General features: G+C 43.4%; 1 protein-coding gene across 1 annotated transcript; it reads left to right on the forward strand.

Annotated features, from left to right (window-relative positions):
* The first annotated feature begins 9,121 nt into the window (after positions 1 to 9,121).
* Positions 9,122 to 10,558, forward strand: nkx2.9 (NK2 transcription factor related, locus 9). The gene is made up of 2 exons (XM_079573969.1): positions 9,122 to 9,450; positions 9,773 to 10,558. The coding sequence occupies exons 1-2, from the start codon at positions 9,282 to 9,284 to the stop codon at positions 10,348 to 10,350; spliced, it is 747 nt and encodes a 248-aa protein (XP_079430095.1). The 5' UTR covers positions 9,122 to 9,281; the 3' UTR covers positions 10,351 to 10,558.
* The last annotated feature ends 205 nt before the right edge of the window (positions 10,559 to 10,763 follow it).

Raw genomic sequence — 10,763 nt, forward strand, 5'->3', positions numbered from 1 at the left:
CTGGAGGGTGAAGTGTCTTGCCCAAGGACACCATGACAGCGTGCAGCTTCAGGCGCTGGGATTCAAAATCCCCGACCTCGACCAACTGCGCCACTTGATTTCATGATTGCCGCGGCAACGATGACACAGTGGTTAGCACCTCTGCTTCACAGCTAGAGGGTCCCGGGTTCGATTCCCACCTGAATGGGGCTTTTCTGTGTGGAGTTTGCATGTTCTCCCCGTGTCTGTGTAGGTTTCCTCCGGGTACTCCGGTTTCCCCAACCTCTAAACAAACATGTGCAATAGGTGAATCCTCTAGCCAGGTGTTTCTGAGCATCAGCCTGGCTCCACATCTGGAGATGGGCCCAGCACTGCTCCTTATGGGTCGTCCCAGCGACATCGAAGGATGGACAGATGTCATTGTACAAGTTGTTGTATAATGACCAATAAAGCACCTTATCCTTATTTTTTTACTTGGTTTCTGCAGTTTGGGTGATTGGTTCCTTGACATAAAGCACAATGTGACCATTCTCCATTTCAGTCTTCTAGTGTGTGTTTACCACAGTGGCACAGTGGTTAGCACTTTTGCCCTTGATCCACAGGTTGAGTCCCTGCACAGCTTTCCTTCAGCTGCTCTGGTTTCCACTGCCACTAAAACATGTACAACAAGCTTCCCTCTAGGTGCAGGATGAATGAGTGACAGATTCAATGAGCCCATACAATAACAACAACAATCACTGTCTCGATCAAAGACAGTTCAAATAGAAAATAAAACACCAAATACCCATAGATTTATATTTCCTAGACTAACATTCCCCTTCAAAACCAATGAACCCACCCTGCTCTAAACCTTATTTACCAGCATATTAATATCACTCAGCCTCATCCCTTTAGGCGGCGAGGGGCTCTGGCTTCGAGTGGCGACTGTTTGCCGCCCCCATCCACAGCAATAACATTATGGCATTAAGGAGCCTTTTCATATTTACAATAGCGCTGATCCTCCGAGGTGTAAATCCTTTCCGCACACATCCGTTTTTGTTTCCCAAAGCACTCTCCAAACACGCGGCTCTCCAACGGCAGCTGCTCCGGACCCCACGGCTTCGGCAAACATACGAGAGAAAGAGCTGACCCCCCCTCCGCATTACCCCGGGATAGTAAGAGGGTAAATGCTAATGCTGTTACAGGAGAGAGGGCGAGAGGAGAGGCAGGTGCATCCCCAAACAGAGCGCTCTTTGTGGGACCGTCCCCGATGATGGACACTCATTTAGGCCCAAATCAGATCAACTTCCTGGGGCTTTGAGACGCTTGTGAAGTGGGGGGGATCACAATAACATCACTCGAGACGTGGAGGGAAGGAGAGGAAAAGTCTGCAGCGATATAGGGTTTTAATGGCTGTGGCGGAATCATTATCTGCATTTCAGTATTGATCAAAAACATTGGGCCACTTTCAAATGTGAAAAAAGCCATTACCAGGTTTGCTTACTCACACTGCTCTTCCTGGGTAGCTCCACTCTGCTCCCTTTAAGTGGTAAAACAAACTTATGAACTCATCACCACCAACAACATTTCAAACCTACAAGCTCCTTCTGTTACAGTTTGGGAAAAATCAGATACGGCACCTTTAAACCATTCCCTCTCATTCTGGCTGTGGGTTTTGTTGGACATTTTGAGCTCAAAAGAGTTTAAACTGTGGTGAAGTAAATAAAGCGTTAATTTGTTCACTGTCAATCAAATATGTCTGGAAATGGTCTGAAAATAATAGCAATGAAATGTTTTGAAAGCTGTAAAATGAATACATTAGTCCCTCTCCAAGTCGTGCCTGTGGACCCATCTCCACATCTTAAGCTATAGGTTTAGAGTCAAAGGTCAGCTCGGTAAGGACCCAAAAGTACGATGCTGGAACATTTTAATTGATTGATTGTTTATTCCAAGTTCAATGTACATTACATACACACGTTTTTTACCTTCACATGTGCAGCTTTTATGTAATTTTAACCTGCGTTCATGACATTTCCACATGCTTCCATATATATACATAATACTGTGCAAAAACTCAAAAAGGAGTGGCAGGAAGTAAACTTACAAGTTCCCACCCCTGTAAGTGTCATAATTTAATTAATGTGATTGGAGCCAGTAGCAGAGCAATGTACGACAAACCTGATGGCAGCAAACAGCACGATTGGTGGGTTGGTGAGTCCAACCTATTGCACTATTATGGGTGCAATACTTGACTTTCTAGTGTTTTGTGGAGCACAGACAAAATGTCTGTTGAAAAGCAATATCGTCTTTGATTTGATGATCTAATCAATGCAGAGCTGTGTGAGGAATGATGGTATTTTGGGTTAGACGTGCCAAATATCTGACCGACATGAAGCACGTCATTTTGAATACGGTCTCTGCTTTCTGACGCTGTTATGAGACAGTCCTGTGACCTCATATGTGCTGAGAGAAAAGATGTTAAACTTTGTGACAGTTTTTGTTTCATATGGACAGGTCCATTACACAGATATGAATCATAAACCAAGTCAAAAATTCAGCATTTTGACGGTTTCCATCAGTGTTGGGCAAGTTACTTAAACATTTAATTTATTCTATATTAGTGATTCCATCTTTAAAAATGTAATATGTTTGTATTACATATTACTGTTCCAAAAATGTAGCTGAGTTACACTACTGTGAAATACCTTTGGCAAAATATTAAATGAAAATAGTAATAATGCCACAGAGCAGAGGTGCTTTCCCCCATTCTCTTATGCGGACATTAACTACAAGTAACTGCGTCTGATACACCAAGCTCCAACTTGATTTGGTGCTGCGTTTTATTTGGGAGGAGTTTGGCATTTTTTCATTAATACATTTAAATGCACTTGTAACTCAAGTTACTTAAAGCCACACCGCATAGAATTTTACCCCAATAAATAAAACTGAAATCCAAGCATTTATTTTATGACAGATATTTTCACCATTGAAAAATACCTCATAAATGTATAAACATTTCTGAGGCCCACCCCTCCTAAGATATGACTGTAACTTTACTGGGAGTGGGTGTGTCTCCAGCTCGTTTCCATGGAGATGTGACGAAAGTCAGTATCCATTCTTTTATTACACACCGCAGAAACAGCATTTTCTGTGTTGAGCTGATCATTAGGAGGATGTTTTCTTTTGCCGCACCAGCACAGTCCAAAATGTTACACAGTGTACCTTTAAATTGTAATGACTAATATATTCCCGTATTTTAGTAAAATAAAAGTAAAATTTTATTTTCCTTTGTTACTGAAAAAAGTAATGGGTTTTTTCAGGGACTTTTACCCCCGGCCTTAACCGAGCACATGTTCTCCAGCTTTACCCAAATCTAAAACTTTATAGCCTTCAGGCCAGTGTGACGCCTTATTTCAAAGCTAAGACCTACACATGTCACATTGTTAATGCGCTTTTTCAACGCTGTTTAACGCTTTTTTAACGCTTTTTTAACGCTTTTTTCTTGCCTGCTTTGTGCACTGTTGTTGCTGTTTTGTGTTGTTTTTGTTTCTTGCATTTGTTGTACTTTTTTAGTAACTTTCGTTGCTTTTTCATCACTTTGTTGTCACTCGTCTTGTTGTTTTGCCCTGTGCCGCTGCCTCTAAAGCCGTGCCGTGTCTCTGGTGAGCCTCTCCTCCTCTGCGGGCACTTGTGGGTCTGGGAATCTGAGCCCTGAGTAAACAGCGGAGAGGAGGCCTCTTGGACGCAGCTCTGTTGGTGTTAAATAGACGCTTCTCTCTCTCTCGCTCTTCTCGAGGTCAGTGCATGTTTTGCTCTCCATTCGAGGGTCTGCAAACTCTTCAAACCCTCGGATGCACTTCTACTGTAATCCTCTGAGACGGAGAGGCTTCATCTATGTGACGAGATGCTCATATCGTCTTTCTGGACAATTCTTTTGCCATTTTGTGGTTTCTTTTCCCTCTTCTTCTTTTTCTCCTGCAGAATATAACTATTTTGTTTTTCTATGTCTTTGTTTGATTTGGGCTGTGCAGGTGGATTGTCAAATTTGACTTTGATGTAGACAGTCCAAGTTGCATGAGCATCATTGTTAGTATCCATATCGATGACCCATGTGTTAAGTTCTGAGAGTCTCCATTATATTATTTGCTTTTCTAAGTAAGACAGTGAACAACTTGGGAGCTTATTGACATGTAAGAAATGACATGCGGCAAAAAGGGTAAAGTTTAGGCAATGGGTTTCTTTAATTATGATAATGATAATAATAATAATAATAATAACCATTTCTACGAGTCTGGCAAACAGCTCCATCGATTGGGCATCTGGAGTGTCAGCGTCTTTGATTGTCTTGTGCAGTGGTTCTCAAACCCAGGAGAGAGTCCTGTTTTAGATCTTTTCTTCTTCTTTTGTTATTTGATGTAAAACGTTTGGGAAAGCATAGATGTTTCCTTTCCCTTTTCTTTTCTTTCTTGTATTTGATGTTTTGTTGTATTTTTCCACTGTTTCACAAGTTGTCATTTTGACAGTTTTGTAAATGTAATTTTATATTACACCAGGGCTTCAGGAAGACGAGCAACTTATGGTGACCAATGGGAATCCTAATAAAGAATACATTTCAATCTTAATTGTATACTTTATAGCCATTTCTTCATACTGCATTTTTTGCAGATTACATATATGCATATATGTACATATGCCAACCATGCATAATACATATTCACCTACACACACACAAACATATACATGCACATGCACATGTCACTAACATGCATACTGTACACACATCCATATGGACTTACAGACATACAAACCTTTTCTTTCTCACATTCACCAATATTGTTTAAAAGAGAGCGCGACCATATCATCTAAATACTTTCATTTGGTCTAGAATGGTGTAAATTAATCAGAAAGGATTGGTTTTGAGCGCAGTATCTGAGTCAAATGAAGTGCCATTTTTATTTGTTTGGCCTCTTTAATTGTCGATATTGTGCAGTGTCCCATTCTACTTACGCCTGACTTAATCAAACTTGTTTCCTCCAACGAAATTGCGCACAATAATAACCTGCATAACTTAATATCCGTCTCCAAATATGCTTTTACTGCTTCTCTCCCCTGAGCCGCGGAGACGCAGCAGATTTAGACCCATATGTGCGCCATCATCCAGGTCACGCACTTTTCACGGCCCCATCTAAATCTAAGGGGACTTTAATGGGCCTCCAATCCCACATATAATATCTCCGCGGACTGTGGGGCTGGCCGGCGCGGGACGCGGAGCAGAAGATAGTGGCCTGGATCCCTTTGAGCCCCATTGAAAACCATGACAACACGGAACAAGCTCGGATTTATCCCGCGGGGCTAAAGGACATTGTGGCCGGGCGTCAATCAGCCATTATTGCGCCACTGAACAAATGCAAAATCTTGACTGGAACAAATGCTTCCAACGGGTCTCGGACGCGGCGCTACATTCGGCCGCTTTTGTTGTGGCTGCGCTGCCCTGGCATGTATTTGTGTTCAGCGCGTCGACCACCCAGGACGCGAGGAGAGACAGGGGAGGCGAGTCCACTCTCCCTCTCCATCCCTCTCCGTCTCTCTCTCTCTCTCTCCAGGCGCGTCTGCCTCTGCCGCGGGGCCCATGCGCAGCAGCGACAGCGGGTGTCAGTGTCAAACACTCACCGAGACCGAGGAGGCGCACTTTGCGTAATTGTAGCGCGCAAACTTTTCACACCGGGAACCACTTCACAAAATAATTCACCTTCACATATACACCTCACATTCCAGTATCCAGAAGTACCGGATAAACAAGTAAACATGGAAACAGACATGCCAGAAGCGTCAGGTGTATTATGATAAAAGGGAGAATGAAATATTTCGTTTTGCGAAGATTAGATTAAGACCACATTATGTGAACCGAGCCAATAAAGGGTCAGAACAACCCCATATGTACAAAGTGTGTTTAGATCATGTCTTAATACTACAGCTTAAATTCGTTGCTAAAGCACACATGACATTATGTCTAATTCAAATGAATAAAGGACAACATTTCAGGTATAGTCCTGAGCGCCGCCGGAAGAAGCCGGTAACACTTTACTTTACACTTCCCTTGATACATCGCACCTAACTAAATTTAGTACAATGTAAAGGGCTTTGTAGCAATATAAATTAGAACAGGGAGCTTCTGGTATCCAGCAAAAAATGGTGCTCATGGAAGGAGGCAATGGGATGTGGAGAGAAAGATCAGGTCCAGGCACTCATATTTTGCAAAAGTAGAAAAGGCTTTAATAATTGTTTTTATTTTTTTATCATTACTTTATTAAGGCTTTGTAACAATGTTTAATAAGTTGTACCTATGGGTCTGATACACAATGGAATAATATGTATTAGTAGTTTTTGGTACATAATGTAATAAGACATAATTCTAACTCTAACCCTAACCTTAAGCCCTAACACTAAGGGTCTCGTGTCCTATTACATTACAAAGTACTAATACAAGTTATTCCATTGTGTACGTACTACATAGGTACAAGTTATTACTGATTGTGGCAGAGCATATTACATTGTACTAAATTTAGTTTTAGGCACAATGTATCAAGGTACTGTCAAACAAAGTGATACCCAAAATAAATGACCACACCCATGACATTGTGGAGGAAAAGACAAGTGTTCTTCTAAAATAATACTCAACCGATTCAGACATGATCTATCACAGTACACTCTACAAAGCTTACACATTATTATTGTCTATTTGGGTACATGACAAGTTGACAGTTTATAGGTGAAGACACGCAGATCTACCGGTCCTGGGCCGTGTGGATCAAAAAGTAACGATTATGAAGAATGGTAAAATGGTAAATGGTCTCAATTTATAAAACGCTTTTCCACCTACATTAGGCACTCAAAGCGCTTTACAGCAAGGATCCACTCACCCATTCATACTCTCATTCATACACCAATGTACGCAGACACTGGGAAATAGCGAAGAAGGGCTTCTCGCCCGAAACGTCACTGTGGTGAGCTATTAAAAAATAATCTGGCTATTAAAAAATAATCTGGTGAGCAAACAGTTGCAGATTTTTCATTAGTTCTTTATCATGCAAGTTTGACCCATGAGAAAGTGGCGACATGTGAACGACTTCGACCCTCGTATCGTGGGGAATGACACTAATGAATCCTGACTTAAAAACCTCTGATTGATCTCATTCTGATAATGGCGGGTGTATGATTATGGAAGCCATGGAGCCAGGGCCGCGGACGTGCCGAAAAACTCGTGCGTAAAATGAGCTATACGCACTAGTGATGTGGAGTAGTGCGTAAAGATCCAAGACAAGAATAACGAAAATGTGCGTAAAAATTGCCATCATAGGGAACATTTTCTTTTCATTTACTAAAATATGAGCTGAAAGATGCAGCCTACAGTAATATTTTGCTGAAGGAATAGTAATATAAAAGCAATGAAATCTATAATGTCATTTCAGAGTCTTAGACAGTTGATTGACGCGTGAGTCCATTATTTTTTATGGATCTATATTCATTGGTCAGTGGTTTGCAGTTGCCAGTCTCGTCTATGACCCGTACGAACATTACGCAATTAGACGCAAAGCCAAAAAAACCCCCAAACTTCCCAAAGAAGTCGATTGAAAATATTCGATAAAAGACACTCCAGATCTCCCTCTCTCCTGAATGAGGTTAACCCAGAGTGTCCGTGTAATGCGTGGGCTTGGGGACAAAAAAAGTCACAGAAGCCACAATCCGTGTTGGAACGGGAGCACTCCGTATGTTTCCTCCGCGAGACACTGACAAATTATTCCCCATTCGTCTTTATTACGGCGCCTGTCAGGACCCTCATCCGTCACCAGAGCCCCCCCCCCCCCCAAAGAAGGAACACTTGGTTTAACCTCTTAACCCCCACCTGAACTGAGCACATTTTCTCCGGTTTGGCTTTACCCCAATCTAAAAAACGTCTTCAAATAGTGTTTAAATAGTTATTTAAACGAGGATGAAAAAAGTGACGAAAAGCGACAAAACATATCAAGAGGGATGAAAAAAGCGACAAATATGCCACAAAAGAGTGACAAAAAGGGACGAAAACTCATCCAAAAAATGACAAAAAAGTGACAAAAAAGTGACAAAAAAGTGACCAAAAAAGTGATAAAAAGTGACGAAAACTCATCAAAAAATGACAACAAAAAATGACAAAAAATCTGACAAAAATTTAGAAAAATGTGACGAAAACTAAACAAAAAAGTGACAAAAAATTAGACGAAAACTCAACAAAAAGTGACAAAACAGTGACGAAAATATGGCGAAAACTCAACAAAAAAGTGACAAAAACGCAAGAAAGTGGTGTTATAGCAACAACAACGTGACCAAAAAACCCTGCAAAAACAGGACAAAATGTGACAAAAACTCAGCCACAAAGCAACAAAAAAGTTACAATCAGTTTTGTAGGTCTTAGCCTTCAAATGCGCTGACAGGCTGTGAGCACTGACAGGCTTTTAGATTTGGGTAAAACCAAAGTGCGCTCAGTAAAGGCGGTGGTTAAGAGGTATGGGCCTGTCTAGAAACCTCAGCCTTAATCTTCCTTTCTCAGTAGTCGCCATGAATATATGCGCGCGTTTTGAGCATCCTTCACTCCGCCACTCGTCACGCTCTTCTCACGCTTGGCCCCTGCGCACCGCGCGTAATGGCCTGATTGGCAAAAACCAACTCGGCGCTAATTGCTCACTTTGTATGCAAATGTTGACACGGCGGAGGAGCTGCGTGTCGAGGGTGGTTTTGGGACAAGGTCTTTAGCGCATGAGGGCGGTTTATTTGGATGTGAAGAGCGCGAGGGAAGGAGGGAGGGAGGGGGTAACACTGGAAAAGGGGAGAGAAAGAGAGACAGAGAGGAGGGAGGGGGTGGATGGGGGGGGCTCCTCGTTGTCACTTGCCACCCAAGACGTGATTCAGAACCCCTCGCAACAATCACTATTATCTGTTTCCCGGCGGGTTGACGATACGCCGCGAATGTGTAATGATCACGAGTGCTTCCTTGTCGCTTTGTTGACGCTGCTGCTGCATCTTTTCTCATCGCCCCCTCTTTTCCACTCCTACCTCCAGCGTCATCCATTCAGGTATAGCCCCCGGGGGCCGGAGAGGGGCATTATAAAAGCCCAAAGCGACACAGCATCCCCCGTGTTTGCGGTTTAATCTCGCCTTGTTTGGCCAACACTCTCCACCGCGCCGTCTCCAAAAGATCTGACGCGTTGTTGTTTTTTCTTCACCCTCAAGGATAGCTTTGGGTTTACTTTGTGTGTGATCCGTCAACAAACACGTCCCCGGGGTCTGAGATGGCTGCGGCACCCAGCGCCAGGTTTAGCTTTTCCGTGAGGAGCATTTTGGATTTGCCCGAGCGGGATTCGGAATGTGTCCCGCGCGCGTCGCCCGTCTACTCGTCGTGCTCGTCCTCGTCGCCTGTTGCGTCTTGGAGCGTGGACTCGGACAGAAGCCCCTGCATGTGTAAGTGTCCGAACTGATCACTGGATTTATATTTCGTTAGAATGGTTGTATTTGTCATATTGTAAGGTTTACGGGGGAAAAAAACTACACTTCCAAAGCCCTCAAAAATATATCTTGTAGTACATTGACTGAGCCAATGTTGTAATTTTTAAATAATAAAATGAAACTAAACTCTCAATTTGGCAAAAAAGTATTTTATACATTACTAGAGAGGCGATTTCTATCCCCAAAGTATGTAAGCAATAGTAATGGTTCCTTTGACTGCTTGTTTTACGCACATTTTACGCACGCGTCCTAACCTGTCTCTGTCCTTTCCCCGCAGCCTCCGACGAAGGCAGCCTCGAGGCCTCCCCTGACTCCACCAAACCGGACGACTCCTCCCAGGACGAGACCTCCTCGGAGCCGGACAAGTCCAAGAAGCCCAAGAAACGCCGCGTGCTCTTCTCCAAAGCGCAGACGCTGGAGCTGGAGCGGCGCTTCCGTCAGCAGCGCTACCTCTCCGGGCCGGAGCGCGAGCAGCTGGCGCGCATCCTCGGCCTCACCCCGACCCAGATCAAGATCTGGTTCCAAAATCACCGCTACAAGATGAAGAGGGGCCGGTCCACGGAGGGGTGCGCAGGGGATTTCGAGCTCCACCCGCAGTCGCATCCGTCGCTGTTGCGCAGGGTCGTGGTGCCCATCTTGGTGCGCGATGGCAAACCGTTCCACCTGTTGGACGCGGACAAGCCCAGCTACTTACCCCCGTCACAGGCCTTCCCTCTGGGGTACCCCGCCGTGCAGCATCAGTCCCCCGTGGGCCTACACCCTCCGCGGTACCAGCACTTCCCCGGCGGCACGGTCTCCTCCGCCGCGTCCCGGTACTCCCTCGCCTTCAGAGACTTCTGGAGCGGACAGCTTTAACATTCCCCGTGGACTTTTTTTAAGCGCACGTTTTGAAAATAGCGTTATGTTTTTTTTAACGCAGTCCCTCGAGCAACTTATTCCAGATTTTACGCAACATTAGCCAATATTTTGCACATTTTCTCTTTTTATTTTATTGGTTGTGTTCCTTTATGATGTCTTTCCTTCACGTGCATTTTTTTATTACAATGTTATTTTTATGTAATTGTACATTTCCCGTAATTGTTTCGTTTGAAAGCAGACCGTAGAGGCAATAGAGATAGGTATACATGCAAGATATATGGACGTGTATGAGTGGATGTTACGCATGTGAAATATTTGAACGAATGGACTATTTCTTTTGACAAATATTATTAATAAAATACTTCTTATTTTGTACTTTAATTTATCCGGTGTTTGGCTTTTATTTTTGA

The sequence above is a fragment of the Gobius niger genome (genome assembly GCF_951799975.1).
Source record: "Gobius niger genome assembly, chromosome: 16".
Lineage (NCBI taxonomy): Eukaryota > Metazoa > Chordata > Actinopteri > Gobiiformes > Gobiidae > Gobius > Gobius niger.